The sequence below is a fragment of the Acanthochromis polyacanthus genome, chromosome 12, assembly GCF_021347895.1.
Source record: "Acanthochromis polyacanthus isolate Apoly-LR-REF ecotype Palm Island chromosome 12, KAUST_Apoly_ChrSc, whole genome shotgun sequence".
Taxonomy (NCBI): Eukaryota; Metazoa; Chordata; class Actinopteri; family Pomacentridae; genus Acanthochromis; species Acanthochromis polyacanthus.
Window position 1 is genome coordinate 40,219,675 of NC_067124.1, and position 26,362 is coordinate 40,246,036.

A 26,362-nucleotide genomic window follows, 5' to 3' on the forward strand; every position below is an offset into this window, starting at 1 on the left:
CTCTTTAAGGTCATCTTATGTCTGTTTTTAGTCGTTTTTTGTCTCTTTAAGGTCATCTCGTGTCTTTTTTAATTGTTTTGTCTCTTTAAGTTCATCTTATGTCTGGTTTTAGTCGTTCCATGTCTCTTTAAGGTCATCTTATGTCTTTTTTTAGTCATTTTGTGCCTCTTTAAAGTCATCTTGTGTCTTTTTTTAGTCATTTTGTGTCTCTTTAAGGTAATCTTGTGTCTTTTTTTAGTCATTTTGTGTCTCTTTAAGGTCATCTTATGTCTGTTTTTAGTTGTTCCGTGTCTCTTTAAGGTCATCTTGTGTCTTTTTTTAGTTGTTTTGTGTCTCTGTGGTCGTTCTGTGTTGCTCTGTGGTGGTTTTGTGTCATCAGTTTATCCGGAGCGCCATCATTCACGCTCTCGGAGGCGACTCGGCGCCACCTCTGACCTTGGCTCATGACCACACCTGGAGATTGAAGAGGCGTTAAATGCGGCGATGGCAGCCGGCCCGCCGCTTAATGATCTGCTTCTGGCCGGCTTCGGCTCAGAACGGATCGGCAGGAAACACGGAGGTCAGCGAACGCTTCGCCGCTTTTTAAGTGCACCCATTCATTTTTCATTTAGTGACGTGAGGGGATGTGAGAGGTGCAGTGAAGTCCCCTCCAGTCCATCCCATCACCATCGTCCTGCAGGAAATGAAGACCGGCAGCTCTGAGGGAAGCAGCGAAACACCTCCGCTCAGCCCCGACGGGACCGATCAAACATTTATCCTGGACTCAAAGTCACCAAGTCTGCTGCTGTAGGGATAAACTCACTCCAGATTTCAAGAAAAAAGTGGAAAGTTATGTGCAGTTCTTCAAGTTTACTGAATAAAAGAAGAAACGACCGTACGATAAGAGAAGACATTTGTCTCATTTTTTGTGAATTTTTTCCTGTTTTTTTGCCTCATTTTAACCATTTTTCATCTCATTTTTCTCATTTTGTATATTTTGTCCATTTTTGTCATTTTGTGTCTCATTTTCTCTTTTTGTGTAATTTTTTTTGGTTTATTTATCCATTTTGCTTCTCATTTCTCTCATTTTGTGTCTTGTTTTGGGCATTTTGTGTTACATTTTTCTTGTCTTACGTCCTGTTGAGGTCATTTTGTGTCTCCTTTTGCTTGTATGTCCCGTTTTCTGTTGCTTTTTTCTCTGTGGTTGTGTTGCGACTTTTTTTTTTGAAATTTGTGTCTCATTTGTCACATCTTGTGTTTTTTTTATGTTAAAATGTGTCTTGTTTTTCTTTTTTGTCACCAATTTTCTTGTTTTTTTGCTTCATTTTAGCCATTTAGCATCTAATTTTTCTCATTTTGTGTATTTTTTCTTGTTTTACATTAGAAAAAATTAACATCTTGTTTTTCTTTTTTGTTGTTTTTATCACATTGTTTCTAATTTTGGTCAGTTTGTGTCTTCTTTTTCAAATTTTTGTCATTTTGTGTCTTGTTTGTGCATTTTGTGTCTCATTTTTCGTGTTTTATGTCCCATTTTATGCTGTTTCTTGTGTATTCTAAACAGGGTATTTTCTGAAATTTGACCACATATGCACTGGAATAAAACAAATAAATGGGTAAAAAAAAATGTACAATCAGGCAGCAAAACTGTAAATCAAAACTTTAAATTATGCTTTAAGGAAAATGGGTTTTAATCTAATGTTTGCAGAACGTTTTTAGGATTTATCATTTCAAACGATGTTCTTGTGAGATTAAAGGTAAACCAACAACATTCGGTGGATGTTTGGACAAAACAAAGGAGGAACATTCTCAGGATGTTCAAGATGTTATCGAGGCCTCAGATGACGTCAGCAAAGGTGGAACATTTCTCCTGCAGCAAATATTTTGTCAACATTTCTTCAATGTTATGTAACGGTGTGCGATAAGAAAGGAGCGACATTAGAGAAGCTTCACACATTTTTAGAACGTCTTTAAGAGGAACATTCTGGGAACGTCTGAATAAAAACTTCAGTAGAACTTTGCAGAATGTTTGTAGAACAAAATGCAAGATAAAAATCCTCGCTGAGCATACTTTTTTATTTTATAAAAAGTCTTCTGAGGCCTCGAGAACATCTGGAGAACATTTTTTGAACGTTGCATTGAGAACGTCTTTCCTCTGTTGTCTCTAAACGTTGTGGGAACGTTTTTAAAGGAAACCAATTTACCCAAAATGTCTAATTCCTTAGAAGTAAACAAAGACACGTTTTAGCTGGAATATTCGTTTGATGTTTGGAGAGAACGTTCTCAAAATGTTCTCCAGATGTTATCGTGGCCTCAGGTGATGTCAATAAAGGTGGAATATTTCTCCTGCAGAACTTTCTTGGAACAAAATACAGCATAAACATCCGAGCTGAGCATACATTTTTTATTTTACAAAAAGACTTTTGAGGCCTCGAGAACATCTGGAGAACATTTTTTTTGAATGCTGCATTGAGAATCCTGCTGAATGTTTCATCTTTGTTGGCTTCTAACCTCATAAGAACCTTGTTTAAAATAATAGTTATCCTGAAAATGTTCCTTAGATTGGATTAAAACATTATTAGAAGTCATCAGTAACGTTGTGGAAAAAAGCAACTCTTTTTTTCTGTATTTGAAGCTTCTTCTTTATCTTCTGTTTTAGCAGGTTGGTGTTTTATCTGATTAATGACTCGCTGGCTGTGAAGGAGCGACAATAAAGCAATAAAATTAAAGATAAGCTGATTAGAAACAGATCTGCGACGCGTCATAAACAAACCAGGAGAAGTCGTGTTTCTTTGGTTCAGTCATTTGCATACTGAGATCTGATCCCAATCGAGCAGGTTAAAGATCACGAGAACACTCGTTAGCACCAGGTGGAACTACAGGTAACGGATCAGACATCGATGACACGGAAACACCGGCTGCTCGTCAGGCTTCTGGGTTTAAAACTACAGAATAAAAACTACATGAATCGATCCAGAAATCGATCTCCTGATCAGCTCCGATCTAAAGAGTAGATGTAGGATCCAGTACTGAAGCTAAATAACTAAAATACGACTACAGACGATTCCAGTGAAGTTTGGACGTAAAATAAAAACAGAAAACAAAGATCTGGAAATCTGTCTTTACCTGCATTCAGTCCAACGCTCCAAAAAGAAAAGAAAAGAAAAACTCAGAAACTTTGTTTTTTGTAAATATTCACCAATTACTGTCCATCTGTTCATTCGTCCGTCCGTCCGTTCTTGTCTGTCTGTCTTTGTCCGTCTGTCTGTTTGTCCGTCCATCTCCCAGTTTGTCCGTCCATCCATCCGTCTGTGCATCCACTTGTCTTTGTCTGTCCATCCATCTGTTCATTCATCCGTCCGTCCGTTCTTGTCCGTCTGTCTTTGTTCGTCTGTTCGTCTTTGTCTTTCTGTTTGCCCATCTCCCAGTTTGTCCCTCCGTCCATCTTTGTCCATCCATCCAGCTGTCCATCAGTCTGTCTGTCTGTCTTTATGTCTGTCTATCCATCCATCCAGCTGTCCATCAGTCTGTCTGTCTTTATGTCTGTCTATCCGTATGTCCAGTTGTCCATCTGTCTGTCTGTCTACAACATTACTCAAAAACAGACCAACGGATTTGGATGAAATTTTCAGGGAAGGTCAGAAATGACACGAGGACCAAGTGATTAGATGTTGGATCACACGACTGTGATCCTACTACAGATCCACCGCTGAGGACTTATCAGGACTTATCCATCGTAAATGATCCAAGGACTGAGCAGCCTTGGGTGAGTACTGAGCTCTGAGTGCTTTTCTTGTTCATATTCTTGTTTTCATTTTACACCACGTCTGTAGAACAGAAGACTATAAAGTAAAGCTGGCAATTCTACAGAGGTAATGAGTAAAATCACACATGATAATGAAATACTGCACCTGAGAATTTTAACTATGAAGTACATGAAACGAAATGCGACTGATACTGCAGTTATTGCATGCAAAAGTAATATTTTTACTCCAAATTCCAACAATAAACTGGGTAAATCATCTGCATAGACAAAAAGACAATTGATCATCACAAAGGGCACAACTCAAACCGTGAATAAATCATCAATCTGAGTGATTGACGGCTCAGGAATAAGACCTTAAACTGACGTATGAAGGTGATAACTGACAGGAGAGATGTCCCTGGACTCAACTAAGGATGAGGACAGAACAGCAGAGTGGATCCAGAGCAGAGATCCGGGCTGGTTAGCGGTTCTGGACAAACATCTGCTGCCACAAAGTGTGTTTAGGACGGACCTGGAGGAGCCGCCTCCCTCCACCACTCATTCACCAAACACTCACTTAAAGGCGGCTGGAGGTCAGGAGGCGACGCAGATGGAAGCTAATGTGTAACCTGAAGGCCCGACCGGCAGGAAGATAAAGATCAGGAGGCCGGGAGGCGACAGGTGAGAGGTGGGAAAGTCCAGTGGGCGGATTCAGAAGATAAGGAGGGAACCCGCGAAGGAATCTGAGGGGGAGAGGGAGGAGCGACGAAACATGAGGAGGAATCAAACAAAAGCAGAGAGAACAGGTAGAGTTGGTTCACCTAGAAGAAAAACAGAAAGAAGAAAGGAAGGAAGGCAGCAGATTTAAGAGAGAAAAGGGAATTAACTCCTCAGAGTCCTGACATCAGCAGAACTAGAGGAAGAGGAAGGAGGTCAGCAGCTGTCTGAGCATGTCCTCTGAGATCCTCTAAGACTCCCGCAGCATGTTGGTGAAGGAGTACCGCATATGTATGCCGCTGACGGTGGACGAGGTGAGTGTTTGTCTTTCCCACGCCGGAGCCTGAAGGACGACTCAAGGGGCTTTGAGTCGGGTGTTTTTCCATCTTGTAATCTGGCCGATAAGAGCCGTCCTCAGGTGTGTTTTCGGGCTGCAGGTAGCAGCATCGCAGCCTTTGTTTTATCTCCATCTGCATTCTGAGCTCAAACCCGTCCGACTGGTTGTTGCAGAAACAAACAAACCTGCAGAGAGCCGAGCAGCTTTCAGAGGATCGTCCTCCCGCCTCTTAGCACAACAAGCACAAGAGGATTTACAGTATCAGCGCAGGAAGTGAATCCTCTTTGGGCTGAATGAGAGTTAAAATGCAGCTTATTTGAGGGGGAATCAAGTCGAGTCCAAACCGTTTACGGCGTCCTGAAGAGTTGGTTCTCAGCTGTTGGATATCCACTAAGAGCTCAGCAACACAATGCAGAGACTTTAAACCGGATGGAAAATTAGACATTTACTGTATTTAAATCAATAAAAACAAGATAGAACTTATGGTTCCAATATTGTTGAATTACAGATAACTAGTGAAATCAAATCAGGATTATTCATTTAAGGCCAAGTGGAATACTTTGCATTTTATAAATGGTTTTTATAATAATAATAATAATTATAATACATTTTATTTATAGGCGCCTTTCAAGACACTCAAGGTCACCGTACAGAGGACACAGAATAAAACAGATTCAAACACACAGTTTAAAACGTAAGAATTTTAAAATTTTATAAGTTCTTTTGTACATTTTACTGTAAAAGTACACTTTTTTACTGGATTAAATCAGAAAAAAGTTACATTTATATGTCTTTTTTCTCAGTTTTCTCATTTTCTATCTCTTATCTCATTTAGCATCTCATTTTTTTCTTATTTTGCTTCTGTTTTGGGACATTTGTCATCTGTTTTTCCTCAGTTTTCTTGTTTTGGATATAATTTCTCATTCGGTGTCATGTTTATTTAAGTTTTTTATCTGGTTTTCCTCATTTCATATTTTGCTTTTCTCATTTTGTGTTGTTTTCCCCATTTAGAGTGTCATTTTTTTCTCATTTTGCTTCTCTTTTTGTGCCATTTTTCTCATTTTTGCCCTCTTTTCTCAGCTCTCTCATTTTGGATCTCTTCTTATTCAGTGTCATGTTTATCTGATTTTATATCTCAGTCTCATTTCGTATTTTGTTTTTCTCATTTAGTTTCCCATTTTTTCTTATTTTGGGTCTGTTTTTGTGACATTTTTCTCATTTAGTGTCTTGTTTTTCACTTTTTGTGTCTCTTTTTTCTCTTTATGTCTATTCTTTCTCATTTTTTCCTGCTTTTCTTTGTTTTTCTCATTTCGGCTTTTTTTGTCACTCAGTGTCATGTTTATCTCATTTTGTATCCATCTTATTTAGCATCTCATTTTTCTTATTTTGGTTCTGTGCATCTTCCTTTTTCAGTATTTATCTCCCCTCTTAAATCAAGTTAAAAAAAAAACCAAGAAGCCTTAAATCGGTGTAAATAATGACCCATCAGACAGACTTCTGTAGATTTATGGATTTGAGTTCATTTGCGTGACAAATGTGGATGCAGTTCCAGTAAATTCTATGTTTTGCAGCCGACTGAGCTATTATTAGAAGCATACGTTGGAGATTTCAATCATAAATTCTTTCACTTTTGCCCGCTGTGACTCAGAACCACCACCCTACACCAGGGTGTACCTCTGATAATTAACGGCAGCTTGTTGTTTTAAAAAACAGTAGGAGGAGACTGGAGCCAAAACCTGACTGACTTCCTCAACCGTCAAAACACTGATTTAAGGAAATAGAAAGTGTTGTATTTCCTAGAAAGAGAAAGGATGGTGCACCTGAGTGGGCGGAGCTCTGCCATCTGTCTGATCACCAATCAGAGTGATTGATTGAGTAAGTAAATGCTAAGTGTTGAAACAGGAAGGACGATTACAGGAAGTCAGCGGTGAAGGATGGAGGCTGAATCTGTCCCCTCCTCCTTCCGATTCCTTTTTTAATTAAAACTGTGAAAAAGCAGAATAAATCAGAGGCAACAGTTTAGTGTCATTTTATCTCCATTTATGTCTATTTTTTCATTTTTTGCCTGCGTTTCTCAGTTTGGATATCTTTTCTCATTCAGTGTCATGTTTATCTTATTTTGTGTCTTGTTTTTCCCATTTAGGGTCCCGTTTTTTTTTTTTTACTTTTTGTGTCTTGTTTATCTGTTTTTATGTCTATTTTTCATCATTTTTTGCCCGTTTTTCCTCGGTTTTCTCATTTTGGATCTCTTTTCTCATTCAGCATCATGTTTATCTGTGTCTCATTTGTCATCATCTCATTTATCTGCATCTCATCTGCATATCATAGTGTTTCATTTTTCTTATTTTAGCTCTGTTTTTGTGACATATTAGTGTCTTGTTTTTCCACTTTTTCTGTCTTGTTTATCTCTTTTTAAGTACATTTTTCTCATTTTGTGTCATTTCTTTTTCAGTGTCATGTTTTTCTCATTTTAACCTCGTTTTTCTATTTTTTTGTCTGTCTTTTTTTTTTTAACATTTTGAGTCTCATTTTGTATCATTTTTCCGACAGTTTGACTCCTTTTTGTAATTTCCTGTTTCTTTTTCTCATGCTGTGTTTGTTTTTTTAATTGGGTGTCTCACTGTGTCTTATTTTTCTCATTTAGTGCCTCATTTTTCTCATTTAGTGTCTCATTTCTTTCATTAATGGCTCGCTTTGCACATTTTGTGTCTTGTTTGTCTCATTTAGTACTCCCTTTTCTCCATTTTATGTCTCTTTTTTCACATTTCAAGTCTCATTTTTTGGCTTTCTATCTTGTTTTTCTCATTCACAGTATCGTTTGTCTTATTTTGGAGAACTGATGTCATTTTCCTCTTTCTCTGCTTCTACTTTTAATTAAAACAGCAAAAACAGGGCAGCGAAATGAATTAGAGGTCTCGGCTGAGCAGTTCCATGTTTACGGCGTCATTTTACTGCCTCTTCATAAGAACTTTGGAGTGATTTGCCGTAAAAGTAAACCAAATATTGCTCAGAGAAACGAAGTTAGCAGAAGAATTGTTGTGTAAAGACAACAGATTCGAGAGAAAACCCTCCAACAGCAAACCGAGTCCCTTCCTTCTAATTTGGACACCACACACCGCCCTCGCTGCTAAATTAAATTTGGTGATATCTGATGTAGTCACTTTGGGGAATCTGAGGAGTGAAGCTAAGCAGCTCTGAGTAAAAGCCTGTCAGGAAAACACAGAAATCAGTAACTGAAGCCACTTCACTTCCTCATCGAGGTTTCCTGAATAATGCTTTTGGTTTCATACGACTGGACGTTTGTTTTTTAGTCACTTAAGGCCTCAAAACCCAACATTAACTTCTGTGAGAAATGTTGTCCGGCCTGTTCAGATTCAGATCAGTATTTAGCACTCCTAAATCGGAGCCTTTTCTGAGCGTTTTTCTACACTGGTTCATTTTTCAGTCTAAAGTTCTGCAGCTTTGTGGAACCAGAACAACATGAAGGAAACAGAAATGCCTTCTGTCACTATGATGCAGATAAACAAGAGAAATCAGAAGGAAAAAGTTGAATTTCTTTCCCATTTTCCAGCTGTAGAGGCTCCACATACTGCAGATATTCAACGATTTACATTTTTACAGATTTTGCAAATCTGAAAGATAATTTTGTCTTCTTTCTGCTGTTTAGTTTTGTGACAGTTTTTCTCTTTTGTGGTCGTTTTTGTGTTCATTTGGTAATTTTGTGTATTTTTTTTCATTTGGTGTTATTCACATTTGATGTCTTGTTTGTCTCATTTAATTTATTGTTTATCTCATTTTGTGTCTCATTTTACATCTTATTTGTCTCATTTTTAGTCTTGTTTTTTCTCATTTTGCGTAAAATTATTCTCATTTGTCTTGTTTTACACAATTTTATGTCATTTTTTTCTCATTTTCTCATTTTGTATTTCTTTTTTGTCTTTTTGTCTCATTTATTCCTCATTTTGGGTTTCATTTTCTCATTTTGACTCTTGTTCTTCTCATCTTGTGTCACATTTATCAGATTCTGTCTGTATAAAATCAGAAAACTCTACTTTAAATGTATTTCGTTGATGCAGACTCCAGTGAACTCCTCCAATGTTTGACTTTCGGATTTCCTATTAAAATGTCATCTGCTGTTATTTTAGCTTCACCACAGTTATATTTCGTCTTGGTTTTTCTGCAGTACCGGATCGGCCAGCTCTACATGATCAGTAAACACAGCTGTGAGCAGAGTGGAGGTGGAGAAGGAGTGGAGGTAGTGAGGAACGAGCCGGACGTTCATCCTCAGCATGGACCTGGACAGCTGACGGAGAAGAGGATCTACCTGAGCAGGTAATGCTGCTGCTGCTAATAATAATGCTAATAATGATCCTGGAGGAGGTCCTCATATCTGCTCTACCTTTGACCTGCTGAAGCTCCTCAAACATCTGAGAGGCAATAAAACATTTTCAAACATCCAAAGTCCACCAGGCTTTTCATTCTGGGGAGTTTCAGTGGAAACATGACATCATCTTGTTGTGAAAACGTCCAGCTGAGCGAAACGTCCACATCATCCTGATAATTACAGGATTCCTGGAGAGTTTCAGCCTCTTATCTTCCTTTGTTCAGCTGGAAACTTGAAGCTTGTCACAGAATCACAGAAGAACCAGAAAATACAAAAACCCACTTTTCTTTAACCTACTTACAAGAAGCTTCATATCCCTCTGAGACAGTTTGGTTTCTGGTCTCTTTGGGTCTTATTTTTCTTGTTTGCGTCGCATTTTTTGTTTGTTTGGTTTTTTGGGTCTTTGGGACAGTTTTCTTGTGTGTTCAGTTGATTTCTCTTTTTTTATGAGCCTTCAATTCCATTTTGTTTCTTTCAGATCATTTTGCCTCATGTTTCTTGTTTGTGTCTCATTTTTCACATTTAATGTTTTATTTTTCTAATTTTTGTCAAATTTTTCTCATTTTGTGATAAATTTTTCTCATTTTGTGATTCATTTTTCTAATTTTATGTCTCACCTCCCTTTTCTGCTTTATTTTTCCCATTTTGTGTCACTTTTTCCATTTTGTGAATCATTTCTTTCACTTTTGTCATTTCGTCTCATTTTTCACATTTAGCATCAAATTTTTTTCATTTAGTGTCTAAATTCTGTGTCTAGTCTTTCTCAGTTTGAATGGATTTTTTTCATATTTTGTCACCTTTTTCTTCATTTGTCTCATTCCGTCTCATTTCATGCCTCATTTTTCAAACAAATTTTTCCCATTTTATGTCTTTTTTTTCTACTGCAAACACTTGCTGGAGCTGACATTTTAGAGTGTTTGGTAAAGTAAATGTGTTTTTCTGTGCTCATGGTCCACTAATCTGTTAATTCTGATTAAAACAAAAGAAAAAAACAGTGTTTAAACTCTGAATTTATGTCCTGACCCTGAGATAACCTCCCTCATTACCCCAGCGTCACCTCATCAGCTCCATAAACCCAGAGCCTAATCCTAAAATAAACTACTAAAGAAATGTCCTGGCCGTGGAGGATTTCTCTAATCTTTGGGGGACGTTCGTTCCTCATTAGTAAAGTTATGCAGGAACACACACAAAGCTGCACACTGTATTCAGCTCCATCATGTCCTGACATGTGACCCTGCAGCTACAGTACCGATCCATCACCACAGGTGTAATTGGGAATGAGTCATACAAATGAGCACCGTGGTGAGAGTAGCCTACAGGTAATCTGGCTATAAATGGATCTGTGTGTCTGCTTCTATAATCTCCCTGCTGCTGCTTCACTTCTCAAGTTAGTAGACCATGAGCACAAATAAAACACACCGCTACAAAACTAAACAATCAGTCAGGTCTTTGTGTGACAATCACTGTAAAATGTCTGTTCCAACAAGTGTTTGATTTGATAAAAAAATGAGAAAGCGAGACACTAAATGAGTAAAATGAGAAAAAAATGAGACAAACGAAACACGAAATGAGAAAAAAGTGGCAGATAAGAAAAAATTAAGACATGAGAAAAACAAGACACAAAACTTTGACCGTAAATGAGAAATGGAGACACAAAATGTGGAAAAGAAAACACAAAACAAAAAATGAGACACAAAATGTTAAAAATGAGACACTAACTGAGAAAAGTGAGACATTAATTATAAAAAATGAGATGCAAAATGAGAAAAATGAGACATTAAATGAGTAAATCAAGATACTAAATGAAAATAGAGACATAAATGAAAAAATTGAGACACTAAATCTGACAAATGAGGCACAAATGTTAAAAATGAGAAAAAGGAGACATAAAATGAGATAAACGAGACATTAAATAAGAAAAATGAGACAAATGGTACTCAATATACGAAAAATGGCGAAAATGTAAGAAAAAAATTTCAGACAAAATGAGAAAAACAAGACATCAAATTTAGACACAGTGAGAAAGAGAAAATGTGAAAAATTAGACACTAAATGAAAAAATGAAATGCTAAATGAGAAAAATGAGACATTAAATAACAAAAACTAAGTACTATAAAACAAAAATGGAGCTTAAAATGTCAAAAATGAGACACTACAAGTGAAAAATTAAATAAAATGAGAAAAACAAGACATGAATTGTGAAAAACGAGATACTAAATGAGAATAAAGAGACAAAATGTTAAAAATGAGAAACAAAATGAGACACAGAACAAAAAAAAGACATAAAATGAGAAAAGTTAGACATTAAATAAGAAAAAATAAATACTAAATGAGAAAAATCAAGACTTAAAATGTAAAAAACAAGACTAGAGGAGTTTATTTTAGGATCAGGCTCTGGGGTAATTGAGGGAGGTTATCTCAGGGTCAGGACATAAATTCACAATTTAAAGACTCCTATTTTCTTTCATTTTAATCAGAATGACTCTTCTGTTCTTCATTTCCAGTAAACTGCCATCCTGGGCCAAAGCTTTCGCCCCGCGGTTCTTCTATGTGACAGAGAAAGCCTGGAACTTCTACCCTTACACCCTCACAGGTATGTTTGTATGCACTTTTTGCATATTTCTCATCTTGTTTTTCCACATTTCGCTGACTTTTTTCATTTTGTGTCTACTTATTCCTCATTTTGTGTCTTGCTTTTTTCATGCAGCGTCTCACTTATTTCAATTTATGTCAGATTTTTCTCATTATTGTCTCTCCTTGATTTTCCTCATTTTGTGTCTTGTTTTTAACTTTTTGTGCCTCATTTGTCAGACTTAGTGTCTCATTTTATGTCCCTTTATTCCCATTTTGTCTAATTTCCCATGTTGTGTCTCATTTTTCTCATTTAGTATTTCCTTTTTGTATTCAATGTCTCGTTTTTCCTCATTTTGTTTCACATTTTGTCTATTTTCTTTTTTATCCCATTTTTTGTCTCATTTTTCTCATGTAGGCTCTCACTTATCTCAGTTTAGGTCTAAGTTTTTCTCATTTATTGTCTCATTCTTAATATTTTGGGCCTCATTTGTCAGATTTTGTTTCTCATTTGGGATCTCATTTTTAACTCTTTGTGTCTCATTTGTCAGACTTCGTATCTCATGTTATGTCTCTATTCTCATTTTGTCCAATTTCCTTCCTCCTTTTGTTTACCTTTTCTCATTTAGTGTCTCATTTTTCACATGTATCGTCGGGTTACGTTCGGCTCGCTGCGTTCTGCACAGCTTATTTACTTACAACAGCTGTTTTTTTCAAGTGCCATCAAATATTTATCAGCGTGTTGCATGTATTCCCTGGTGGCCGAGCGAGCGGCTGTGATTTCATGCATATGAGTAACTAAGGCTGTTTCTCTCCATCCATATTGAACGTCCTGCTGCTGCAGAGTACTCAGTGAGTATTCTCACACTTCATTTACTGTACATGAATGCAACACAGCTCATCCGTCTGCAGTAGCAGTGAATCTAATCTGCAGGCTCTCGTGTTTTTTTTTTAACCTCCTGCAGGTTTCATTCCTGCCCAAGTTCAGCATCCGCATCGAGACCAGATTCGAGAACAACAACGGCAATAACGACAACGTGAGTACGACCGGCAATCTGAGAGGACGGAAATCTCTTCTTTTTTTTTCTGCGGCGCAAAAATGTTCCTCAAATCTTTACAAGGAGAAACAAGCAGAGCACTTTTTTGTCATTTTGTGTTTCGATTTTGTCATTTTGTGTCATTTTTGCCCTTCGTGTCTCGTTTTGTCATTTGCTTCTTGGTTTTGTCGTTTTGTTTCTAGTTTTTATCATTTTGTGTCTCATTTTTGTCATTTTCTTTTTCGTTTGTCCTCTTGTGTTTTGTTATCATATTGTCTCGTTTTGTCATTTGCTTCTTGTTTTTGTCGTTTTGTTTCTTGTTTTTATCATCGTCTCATTTTTGTCATTTTGTTTTTCGTTTGTCATTTTGTGTTTTGTGTTCATCATATTGTGTCGTTTTGTCATTTTGCTTCTTGTTTTTGTCATTTTGCTTCTTGTTTTATTCGTTTTATTTCTTTTTTTATCATTTTGTGTTTCGTTTTTGTCATTTTGTGTCTCATTTTTGTTGTTTTGCTTCTCATTTGTCATTTTATGTTTTTGTTTTAGTCATTTTGTATCTCGCTTTAATCGATTTTGGTCATTTTTTCGTCATTTTTTGTCCCATTTTTCTTGCTTCGTGTCTGGTTTTGATTATTTCATTTGTATTTGAGGCTGTTTTGTCATCTTTTTTTGTCCTGCTCTATGGGTAGATCTATTAGGCGTCGTTATTAGGCGTGTCGCAGCGATCTCGGCTGCTGGGATGAATTTCATCCAAACCGGCTGCAGTTCAGACTCAGAGAAACAAGATCCGACATGCCAGAAAACCGAGACCGAGATTTCATCTGTGGGAAAAAATGCAGCGGATCTTGCTTGATGTCAGACGGTTACATTAGTTCACTCTCAACAAGCAGCCGTTAGTGGATAATCAGAATCACAGGATAAACAAACCGTACAACAGAACAGAGCTGTCATCAGCTCAGCAGGTAGCAAACAGCTGCTCATTCACACATTAAAGAGGACAGCAGTCTGCAGAGGAAAGACTCCTAAACAGCTGGAAGCAACAAACTGAAAAACCTCCATCATATTCATTATGAATCTACAACAGAATCTGTCTACACTGAGGTAAATTATTACCTCGGGGATGCTTTGGCATCAATATTGCTGCTGAAATGAGGGAAAAAAAGAACAAAAAAACTGACTCACTAATGAGGTAAGCTGTAGAAATTGCAGAGGAAAGTGCATCAGAAAGTCATGTAAACTGTGTATTTTGCTCTCAGAAAGTATTTGATACACTAATCTAAAATTTTCCTGATATCTTTATTAGCATTTATTTTTATGCTATAAAATATTCTGAAAAATGAGAGGCAGCTGAGCAGAAATGTTTAATGAAATTTGAAGATTTTAGATGAAATTACACAATAAACACGACACAAAGTGAAAACGACAAAAGCGAGACAGAAAGCAACAAAAATTAGACATAAAATGATGACAACTACACACAAAATGACAAAAACAAAACGGCAAAAATAAGACAAGGTAACAGAACAAGACACAAAATGGACAAGAATAAGACATAAGATTGCAAAAACGGACACAAAACGACAAAAATAAGACACAAAACGACAAAAAAACGAGACACAAAATGACAAGAAACGAGACACAATGACAAAAATAAGACACAAAATGACAAAAACAAGACAAGATGACAAAAATGAGACATAAGATGATACAAACAAGCCAGCAAACAACAAAAATGAAACCCAAAATGATAAAAAAAACAAACTACAAAATGACATCCTAAACAGCCAGGAGCAACGAGCTGAACTTAAAAACCTGGATAATGTTCATTGTTAATCTGACCTGTTCAGACTCTCTTCATCGCACTAAACTGGGATTTTTACGGACATTTTAGTTTGCAAATGAAAATTTTAACACAGAACTAAAAGAGAAAGTCATGCAAACTGTTTCTTTTACTCTCTGGGATGATTTTGCATCAATATTGCTGCTAAAATGTGGAAAAATTCCCAAAACTGTGCAACGAGATTCAACGGATCATGGATAAAACATGAAGTCGACACATTTAGATGGTGTGAGATACTCAGCAAGAAACAAACTAAAGCACAGAATCTTGACTGTCGTCTTGTTTTTGTCATTTTGCATCTCATTTTTGTCATTTTCTGTCTTTTGTGTCGTTTTGCGTCTAATTTTTTGTCATTTTCTCGCGTTTTTGTCATCTAATGTCTTATTCTTGTCATTTCCTGTCTCGTTTTTCTCATTTTCTGTTTCATTTGTCAGTTTGTGTCTTGTTTTTGTCATTTTTTTGTCAATGGGACATTTTGTTTTTGTCCCATTTTTGACATTTTCTGTCTCATTTTTCTCGCTTTCTGTCTCATTTTTGTTGTTTTGTGTCTTGTTTTTGTTATTTTGCATCTTATTTTTGTCAATTTGTTTGTGAAAACATGAAGCCGACATGTTCAGATACACAGAAAAAAACAAACTAAAGCTCAAAGTCTTGATTCTGTTCATCATTATTGAGCCTCATTCATCTGACCTGTTCCAGAATCTGTCTTCATTGAAGAAAAGTTTGATATTTATTGACATTTTAATTGCAATCCAAACTGGATTTTCCTCTTTGGGACGTTTTTGCATCAATATTACTGCAGAAATGTGGAAAAATTCAAAAAATATGTGATGTAACTCAACAAATCGTGAAGTTTAGTCTGCGTCAGATTAACTGAAGGATTCTCAGATCTGAAAAAAGGTGCTTTAGAGTTTTATTCTTGGCTTCCTGGCAACAATTTGACAAATATTCACTCTGTTGTTGGTCTCTAGAAGCATCTAAACCTCCATGTTCTCCAATCATTTGGTGCTCAGCAGGTAGTCATGCTTTTCAACTCTAAATAAGTCACTATTTATGGCATTTCCAGACTGATTTCCACACATATACGTAGTTCAAACTGCTCAAATAAAGAACTTACCAGAAGGGTGTCTAAATGTTTGTCCAACAAGATGCATCTGGAGATCCAGAAAGTAAATCCATGAATCCACGAGTGAAGACGATAAATCCACAGAAACAGAATCCATAATCATAAAGAATCAGAAAACTGACAGTTAGCAGCAGAAAAGCAGATTAAAAAACAAAGAAAATTACTAAATAAACTGAGGAGGCCGAAGCCTGAACCTCAGTTGGACGCCATCAAACGAAGAGTCAGGAAGTGAAGCTACCATGATATATAGGGACAGAGAATTTCAAAATAAAACAGGAAACTAAATCCATCCTTAAAACAGTCGATTCTCCAAAAGAACCAAATGTTGTTTTTGTGGTCTTGTGTCTTATTCTTGTCATTTTGTGCCTTGTTTTTGTCATTTTATGTCTCGTTTATGTCAGTTTGTGTCGTCTTTACAGTTTAATTTCAACTCAAATCTTCAAATTTCATCAAACATTTCTGCTCAACTGCCTCATATTTTTTAGAATTTTTACATAGCATAAAATATGAATATTGATAAAGACATGAGGGAAATTTTAGAATAATAAGTCGAATACTTTCTGAAATAGAAGCTTTTGAAAAATTCCCATCGAACCACATTCAGCAGGTGTTTTGCATGTTGAAATTTGAGGCTGTTAAAATTGTTGTCAAAATAATTCTTAAATTAAGCTTTTGTCATCGACTGGTCATCCAACATTTTCTAAATTGACTGTTTTGTCTTTTAATCTGAAAAAAAAATTCAGATTTTGCTAGTTCTTGTACCCAGAGGCATAAAATATTTGGTATTTCCAAGCAAATCTCTTAAAATGTTCATCAGAATAACTCTTAAATTCATTTTCTATCAATGACTGCTCAACTAACACTTCCTGTATTGACTGTTTTATGGTTTAATCTCCACAAAAGCTTCATATTTCATGGCTTTCCACCTGTTTTGGATGTAAAACCTCATTTGCATCGAAGTTAAAAAGCAGACTAGAGGTATAAAGGAGGATTAAAGAAGAACAAATGCTGCAGATTTGTCTTTTATGAAGTTAAAAGTCGGTAATAATCTGAAGGAGCTGCTCCCACTGATAAACCTCCAGAGAATGATTCCCTCCATCTACAATAAAACACTTCAACTGAAAACTTTTCCTGAACTCTGGTGTCATGTTTGAGTCTTAAAAATCAAATAGAACTTCGAGATATCGACAACAACAAGGATTCAAAAGAAACGTCAGACATCAGAGTTTTTAGAATGACTTCTGCTTAACCATTTCTGAGTTTTTGGAAATAAATCTATGACAGAAAATTAATTTAAGAGTCATTTTGATGAACATTTTGATAAATTGGCTCAAAAATACCAAAAGTTTCATGATTCCAGGTACAAAAATGTGTAAAATATGACGTTTCGTTGGAGATTAGACTATAAAATTGTGGATTTAGGAAATGGTATTTCAGTGATAGAAAACTAATTCAAGAGTTATTTTGATGGCAATTTTAACAGATTTGCTGTTTTGTGTTGTGTCATGTTGTGTTGTGTTTGACCTCTAACCTCCATCTTGTGTGGTTTCAGGATTTTGGAGATTCTCCGACTCTGGCCGACAGCGTGTGTTGTGTTGTGTTGTGTTGCTGTGTTTGACCTCCTCATCTTGTCTGGTTTCAGGTGTTTGGAGATTCTCCGACTCCGTCCGATAGCATTTGTTTCCTGGACATCCTGAGCGACCCGATTCCTGAGAAACACTACAGAGAGTCAGAGGTAAAAACACACAAACACACCTGAGAGACAATGACAATGACCAGACAAACAGGATAAATCATGTTTTCTGCCCACAAACCTCCAGCTCAGATCAGCTCTCAGATTCCAAACACACAGTGAGATGTTTCCCGATGTCAGAACATCTGCAGGGTTTCTCTTTCTGCAGACTCAGCTGTTTTCCGTCTGCAGGATCTGAGTCGCTGGCGGTCAACTAAAACGGGTCGAGGTCCTCTGGAGGACGGCTGGAGGGACGACCAGGAACCCATCATGTGCTCCTATAAGCGGGTCCAGTGCAGCTTTGAGATCTACGGCTTCCAGACCAGAACCGAGGAGTTCATCCACCGAGTCAGTGGACCTTTATGTGGCTTTAACTCACCGTCTAAAGACATGAAACACAAATATCATCACAGCTGAACGCTTATTTAGAGCTTAAAGCCATCAGGTGGTGAATCTCCACACAAACAAACATGAGCTGCTAAAAAAAAACAAATCAATGTAGAATAAAATTTTAAAAAGTAAGAAAATGAATGTGAATTCAACTTGTTTCCATTTAATGATTTTGAGTAAATGAACTAAATATTAAAAAATCCATTTTAAAAAACACAAAAATCTGGCAGAAAAACTGCGAAAGTACTGTGGAATACTGTGATATTCAGAAAATGAATACTTGTGCTCCTTAAAGTTTCATTCTTAAAGTAGTAAAAATATTCAGTTTCAATGAAGTATTTATTCCAGTGAAGTACTCAGCTTCAATTAAGTATTTGGTTTTATTTTTGAAGTACTACAAGTATTCAGTTTCAAAGAAGTATTCAGTCTCATTCTTAAAGTACTACAGATATTCAGTTTCAACAAAGTACTCCAGGTATTCAATTTCCATGAAGTATTCTGTTTCTTTGTTAAAGTAAAACAAGTATTCAGTTTCATTGTTAAAGTGCTACAAGTATTCAGTTTCATTCTTAAGTAATACAAGTATTCAGTTTCATTCTTAAAGTGCTACAAATATTCAGTTTCATTCTTAAAGTGCTACAAGTATTCAGTTTCATTCTTAAGTAATACAAGTATTCAGTTTCAATAATGTATTCAGTTTCATTCTAGAGTTGAACAATTATTCAATTTCGATGAAGTACTCAGTTTCCAACTATTATAAACTATTGATAATCAATTCATCTATTTGAGCATTTTCTTTAAGTAAAGCCGTCTAAACTCTGTGATTTCAGCTCCTTAAATGTGAACATTTTCTATTTCTTTCCTCCTCTGTGACAGCAAACTGAAGATCTTTGGACTAAACATTCGTCGTTTTAATCTTGATTGACATTTTTCATAATTTTCGAGCTCAAACGTTGAATCGATGAATCCAGGAAATTAATCCGCAGATTAATTAAGAGTGAAAACGCTCATTATTCGCAGCAGAAGTGTTCCTCATTGTGTTCTGTTTGGAGTCCAGCGGTTCCGGTTAAAGCTGGTGAATGAGTTTCCAGCTGATTCTTATCTCCACTCTGTGCTGCTCAGATTATTTGTAATGTGGAAACAGAAGCAGCAGAAAAATAAACTCATTGATTGTTTGTTCTGTCAATGAAAATCTGCAAAATAGTAAAGAAAAGTCATCAGTTCTGTGGTTAGTTTGACCCACAGCTGAACCCAAAGATGTTCATTTTACAGAACAACGACAAATGCACAATTTATGCACTTTTAGCCAATAAATGCATCAGATTTATACAACTTTGAGTGTGCCATAGTGGTGAATTCTAACAGGTTTTAAATAGAAACACAACAATTAATAGATTATTTATTGCTTATTTGAGCTGTGTTTAAGAAAAAGTCTAAATTCTGCTGTTTCTGCTTCTTTGATGTGAATATTTTATGTTTTTTTTATCCCTCTGTGACATTAAAGTGAAGATCTCTGGACTAAACAAGACATTTGAGGAAACTCTGATCGACATTTTTCACCATTTTCTCGCATTTTAGACCCAAACAACTGAATGATTAACCAGTTTGAGTCATTTTTAATTAAAACAGTCTAAATTCAATTATTTCAGCTCCTTAAATGAGAATATTTTCTGGTTTCTCTCCTCTGTGACAGTAAACTGAAGGCTTTTTTAGTGAAAAATTACTTCCACTGATTTATCGATCAGTTGTTTGATCTCTGAAATGCAAATAAATAGTAAAAAAAATGTAGGTCAAAGTTTCCTCAAATGTCTCATTTAGTCCAAAAATCTTCAATTTACTGTCACAAAGCAACCAGAAAATATTTAAGAAGCAGAAATCACAGAATTTAGACTGTTTTAATTACAAAATTACACAAACTGATTTATCATTCAGTTGTTTGGTCTCTAAATTGCGAGAAAATGGTGAAAAATGTGAATCAGTTTCCTCAAATGTCTTATTTAGTCCAAAGATCTTCAGTTTAATGTCACAGAGGAAAGAAACCAGAAAATACTCACATTTAAGAAGCTGTAAACAGAATTTTGACCATTTTTATGGAAATTGACTTCCTCTGATTAATTGATCAGCTGTTTGGTCTCTAAATTGTGAGAAAATGGTGAAAATTGTGAATTCTCTCAAATGTCTTGTTTAGTCCAAAGATCTTCAGTTTACTGTAATAAAGGAAATAAACTACAAAATATTCACATTTAAGAAGCTGAAATGACAGATTTTAGATTTTTTACCTTTAAAGTTGCTGAAACTGATCAATTGAAAGTCAAAATAGAGGATGATTCATGTAATAGTTGGCAATTAATTGGTTAATTATTGGACTGTAGCTTTATTTTTGCTGCACAGATCACTTTACCTGCTAAGTGTTGCGTTTCATACACAACAGCTGCTCCATTTTTAATTCCGTTTTCCCTCCCGACATGTTTTCTGATGCCAGAACATCCGTGACATCCTCCTGGTGGGTCACCGGCAGGCGGTCGCTTGGATCGACGAGTGGCACGGTGGGTCCAAGTCACGGGATTCAATATTTACCACTTCAGAGACGCGAGATGAAACATTCACGACGATCCAGCTGTTGTTTGTCTAAACTTCGCCCTGCAGAATGAATATGTATTTCCTCACGCCGGCGTTTGTTCCCTGCAGGCCTGAGTCTGGAGGAGGTGAGGGAGTACGAGCAGGAGATGCAGGAGAAGACCAACAGCAAAGTCAAATCCAGCCACAGCAGCTCAGGTGAGGAGGCTGCCGGATGTAAGAGAGGAGCAGATGAAAAGAAGTTTGAAATGTATATCTGCGCTAATTATTCATGCATTTAAATTCCAGCTCAGAGAGGTGAAAACACACAGGCTCTCCTCCAAAGTACACATTTATAGATCATTAGGAATTAAAAACCAAGCGGGTATTTAGTGTTTCAGCAGCCTGGCAGGTTGTCAATAGGTCTGCAGAATAGTACAAATTAATGCATTCTAATGGTGACTCTAGTGCTTTTTTTATTTATTGGAGTAATAAACAAACTGAAACTGAAATGAAGAACTCAGCCTCAGATATAAACATGAATTTAATCATAACATTCATCTTTTTAAGCAGAAACCTCGGATTGTTTTTATTGTGAACTATTTTCTGGATGAATTGATCAGTTGTTTGGTCTCTAAAATGTGAGAAAATGGTCAAATGTGGATCACAGTTTCCTGATATGTCTTGTTTAGTCCAAAAATCTTTAGTTTATTGTCATAGAGTAAAGAAACTAGAAAATATTCACATTTAAGCTTCTTAAAAACTTTGGTTTTAAGACACTGCTGGACATTTTCACCAACCTGGGACATTTTAGAGACAAAATAGTAAAAACAAGCCAAAAAAAAAAAAAAATCAGCAGATTTATCAATACTGTGAAAGTAACTGTTTACTGTTGCCCTAAAGAGGCTAAAAATACAAATTTCATGGTAGTTTCTTGTCTTCTTTCTAACCCTAATATCCTGTCACACCAATGACTAACTGCAATAAGCTAATGATTATTTTAATTATTGGTTAGCTTGTTGAATATTTTCTCCATTGATTGATCAACTGCTTGGTCTCTACAATATGAGAAAATGGTAAAAAAAAATGTAGATCAGTTTCCTCCAATGTCTTGTTTAGTCCAAAGATCTCCAGTTTACTGTCACAGAGGAGAAAAGAAACCAGAAAATATTCACATTGAAGGAGCTGAAATCACAGAATTTTGACAGTTTTTTAATTAAAAATGACTCAAATTGATTAATCATTCAGTTGTTTGGTCTCTAAAATGCGAGAAAATGGTGAAAATGTGGCTCAGTCCAAACATATTCAGTTTATTTCAGGAGCTGCAAACAGAATTTATGGGCTGTACTTTGCTGGATCTCGGACCGGCTGCAACTCCCCACAAGTACCCAGATGGCTTCGGTGCATCTGTGGGAGAAAAATGGGAAGAGAAGAGCAGTCAGGAGGCGTTTCACAACACGAGGAGCAGCGAGGAGGCAGAAAGCGAGGGAGCGTGCCCAGAAAGGAGGGACAGATGTGGAGCTGGTGTGCGGTGGGGATGTGGACGGATCATGAAGTGATAATGCCGCAGCGTCACTCTGATAAACGGAGTAATGCAGCCACCTGCTGAACTCTCACCGTCACCAGCCCTCAGAACATAAATAACCAGCCAGAGACACACTCAGCTGCAAATGTCAGGCCTGCTGGGGGTAAATGTGTGCAAGTGTGTGTTTGTGTACGTGTCTGTGTGTGTGTGTGTGTGTGTGTGTGTGTGTGTGTGTGTGTGGTCGCCCTGCCCCCTGCTGGTCAGTCTGCTGAACCTCGGCCCGATCGTATCAAAGGTAGAAATCCCAACATGGCCCCAAGCGCCTCGCTGCTCTCAGTATGCGATGATGAGAAACATGAAGCTGCAACAAATCTGCAGTCATTGCTCAACCTGCAGCAGCTCGATGTGCTGCCCCTGCAGGCCGAGAGCCGCCACTGCGCCTCAGCTGACGAATGGTTTTCATTTCATTCATCTGCCGTAATAAAAGTAAATGGATGTCATTTATGCCGGAGAGGCCAATAAAAAGTTGGAGTGTGAGCTGAATACCAAGCAGGGCTTTAACCACATTTCTGTTTTCTGTCACAGGTTCTCAGATCGCTTCTCGTCCTGTGTTCTCTCGTTCCATCTCGGTGACGGACGAACGTTCTCTGAAGAAGATGGGTGTCACCACGGCGACCATGTCAGACCAGACGGATTCCTTGGTGCCTCCGTGTCCCGTTCGACTCAACTCAACCCCGGAGTGATGCCTCCAACTCACAAACACTTTTTTTTGGAACAAGAAAACAAACAGATGCTGCAGGATCTTTAAAGGCACTTTTTGGATCTTAGAAGATAAACTCAACGTGACGTTCCCAAGCTGCTAAACTGAAATTACATATTTTTGTGTTACGTCACGAGAATCCAGCAGAAAAAATGTGCTCAGTTTGGTTTTATAGTTTCTGGCCCACCAAGTCTCCACAAAATCAGAGCTAAAATCAGGATTCATTCAGAACCTTCTCCATCTGGATTTAAATTGGAGCTTGAAGGTTCCTTCAATGGCCTCAAATAAGGTTATTTTCATTGTTTGCTATTTTCCGGATAAATCGATCAGCTGTTTGGTCTCTAAAATGAAAAATCTTAAGTTTACTGTCATAGAGGAGGAAGCAAACCAGAAATTATTTATTTTTAAGGAACTACAATCCCAGAATTTAGACAGATTTTATTAAATAAGACCAAAGCTGATTAATCGATCAGTTGTTCGGTCTCTAAAATGCGAGAAAATAGTGAAAAATGTGGATCAAAGTTACCTTAAACATCTTGTTTAGTCCAAAGATCTTCAGTTTTACTGTCATAGAAGAAAGAAACCAGAAAATATTCACATTTAAGGAACAACAATCACAGAATTTAGGCAATTTTAATTAAAAATGAAAAACTGATTAATCGATCAACTGTTTGGTCTCTAAAAATGCAAGAAAATGTGGGTGAATAATTCATTGTCCAAAGATCTTCAGTTTACTGTCATGGAGGAGAAAAGAAACCATAGAATATTGATATTAAATGAACTAAAATCACAGAACTTGGACAGTTTTAATTAAAAATGACTCGGAGCGATAATCAATCAGTTGTTTGGTCTCTAAAATGTGAGAAAATGGTGAAAAATGTGAATCAGAGTTTCCTCAAATGTCTTGTTAAGTCCAAAGATTTTGAGTTTACTATCACAGAGGACAGAAAACAGAAAATATTAATTTTTAAGGAGCTGAAACCACAGAATTTATATTTGTTTTGTTTTTAACGTTTGATCTCTAAAATGCGAGAAAGTTACCACAGCGTTGGCCAGCATTTACCTATGATGATATATTTTGAAGAATATTTTCCTTTCCAATAATGTTCCAACAAAGTTAACCATTTTCCAGAAGTTACCGAGGCCTCAGACGACAGAACGATATTTCTAAATGCTCTTTGAAAAAAGACGTTATATAACAAAGGAGGAACAAACAACAGTCAAAAAACCGTCATCAAGGCCTTTTTTAAAAATACAGAATGTTTATGTAATGCAATTTTGCAAAATTTTTAGTTGTTTTGCATTAAAAACAAAACAAAAACAAGTAATCTTTGTGCCTAAAGTTAACCTTAAAGCCTTCAACTGTCAAAAAAATCACATTTTTAGAACGTTTTGTAACTGTAATTTCAATTTATTTTTCTTTTAAATTTTTTCTCTGCTTTGTTAAATTACTGATATTAAATTAAATCATTTCAAAAATGTTTAAATTTACTAGTTCATAATTTAGAAAAATTAAAGAAATCAGACCAAAACATCTGCATCATAAATATCCTAAAAACATAAGATGACACTATTTTAGCTTTATTTTAATCGATAAAAACATAATTGTGAAGATATTTTCTATTATTTGGAAGAAACATGATGTACATAAAGGTCAAATATATTTTTAGCAGGTATTTTGGAAGCTTTCTCAGTTTTGTTAAACTACAGATTATTATTATTATTATTATTACGTTAACTGTTCTTTTTAAAAGGGGGAGGGCAAAATTATACATAAAGCCCACATGAAATTTGTGTATTTTTTCAAATGGTAATTTGTTCTTTTACAGTGTAAAAATTGTAAAATTACACAGTTTCATTGTATTTAAATCGACTAAAAACATCATTATTGTTCAGATATTTGCAGGTATTTTAATAGTTGGTGAATGTTACATTTTTTACAGTTTTTCAATGTAAATTTTCTAGCACTCTTGCCACCAGATTTTCATGAAATTTATTTAAATTTTTATGGTGAACATGTGACCTCTATCTTCCCTCCTACTTCCCTATGTAAAATTTGTGCATTTTTCACAATAAAAGCCTTTCTCACTACGTCAGACTCTTGTGTTTTGTTGAGTAAATACCTGAAATGATGTGTCTTTGGAATTAGAGTGCAGTTTAGTTGTAAAGACTGGAAACGGATCAAACAGACTCCATTTAGCAACAGTATTTTCAATCTGCACCAAAACAACAACAAAGTGCCTTCAGGAGGAATCTATCAGCAGCTTCCCGCAGGAGAACACTCATCTAGTGTCTCTTTATGGATTAAATATGTAGTTTCTCTGATAGATTTCTGTAGTGGATTTCTCTGGTGGATTTCTATATTTTCTCTGGTGGATTCCTGCAGTTCTGAGCTCCTGGATGAATGAGGGGTTTAATAGAGTGGATCTAATGGGAGCGGGGGAAGGGCGGTGGTCGATGGATGGATCAGCCGATAGGTCACACCAGGTGTATCGACAGACGGCGGCCGGTCATCGTATCGGCTGTTTGATGGCTGTGAATGGGTCAAAGCCAGGCTAAGCTCCAGTGATGGAAGCATTTAAGACTCTATTAGGGTGATTGTTTTTTTTTATTGCATGTCAAGGAGAAGCGGTTTTCCTCATCAAGGATCAAACATGATAGAACGCTGCAGAATTCCACTGCTTTTTATTGCCATTTTTAACAGTTGAACTGTATTTTTATATTTTTTGTAAAAATGAAACCTAATTCCAAGAGTAAGGAACCTCTGTTCTGGCTCCTTATGAAGAATCTATATTTTTCAAAATAAAAGCATTTTCTACATAGGATTCTTACATTTCACTGAGTTTTTTTATTTTTACAGTGTGTGACAGTAAGATTGCAGCTAGAAACATGATTATTTTACAGGTATTTGCTGTTTTCTATACAAATTTTTAACAATAACAAATAAATAATAATAAAATAATTTTCTGTTTTCTTTTTTCATTTTGTGTCTCATTTCTGTCATTTCATGTCTTGTTCTTGTTGTTTTCTCTCCTATTTGTCGTTGTTTTTTGTGATTTTGTGTCTTGTTTTTGTTGTGTCTTGTTCTTGTCATTTCGTGTATCGTTGTCATTTTGTGTCTTGTTTTTGTCATTTTCTGTCCCATTTTTGTTGCTTTGTGTCTCGTTTCTGTCGTTTTCTGTTTTGTTTTTGTAGTTCTGAGAATTGTTTTTGCCATTTTGTGTCTTGTTTTCATCTTTTATAACTTGTTTTTTTCATTTCATGTCTTGTTTTTGCCCTTGTGAGTCATGTTTTTGCTGTTTTGTGTCTCGTTTTTGTCGTTTTCTGTCTAGTTTTTTTACTTCTGTGGTGTCCAGTATTTTATACTAATTTTTAACAATAATAAAGGTTGAGCAAGAGTCTCCATTCTGCCTCCTTATGTAGAATCAGTTCTTTTGTCAACGTAAAAGCATTTCCTGTAAAATTACAGCTAGAAACATGATTATTTTACAGATATTTGCTGTTTTCTGAACAGTTGATGAACATTACAGAATTCTGCTGTTTATATTGTAAATTTTTATAGTTTTTCCACATTTTTTTTATGAAAATGAAACTTAAATCTCACACTAAAAGCTGAACATGAAGCCTCCGTTGCTTTTTCAAACTGGAAGCTTTTCCTATCGATAA

General features: G+C 36.2%; 1 protein-coding gene across 1 annotated transcript; it reads left to right on the plus strand.

The window, feature by feature from the left end:
- The first annotated feature begins 3,778 nt into the window (after positions 1-3,778).
- pitpnc1b (phosphatidylinositol transfer protein cytoplasmic 1b) lies at positions 3,779-24,787 on the plus strand. The gene is made up of 10 exons (XM_022199723.2): positions 3,779-4,752; positions 8,959-9,107; positions 11,664-11,752; positions 12,575-12,582; positions 12,696-12,767; positions 17,376-17,468; positions 17,658-17,813; positions 20,338-20,401; positions 20,544-20,630; positions 22,522-24,787. The coding sequence occupies exons 1-10, from the start codon at positions 4,705-4,707 to the stop codon at positions 22,677-22,679; spliced, it is 924 nt and encodes a 307-aa protein (XP_022055415.2). The 5' UTR covers positions 3,779-4,704; the 3' UTR covers positions 22,680-24,787.
- Positions 24,788-26,362: the final 1,575 nt, after the last annotated feature.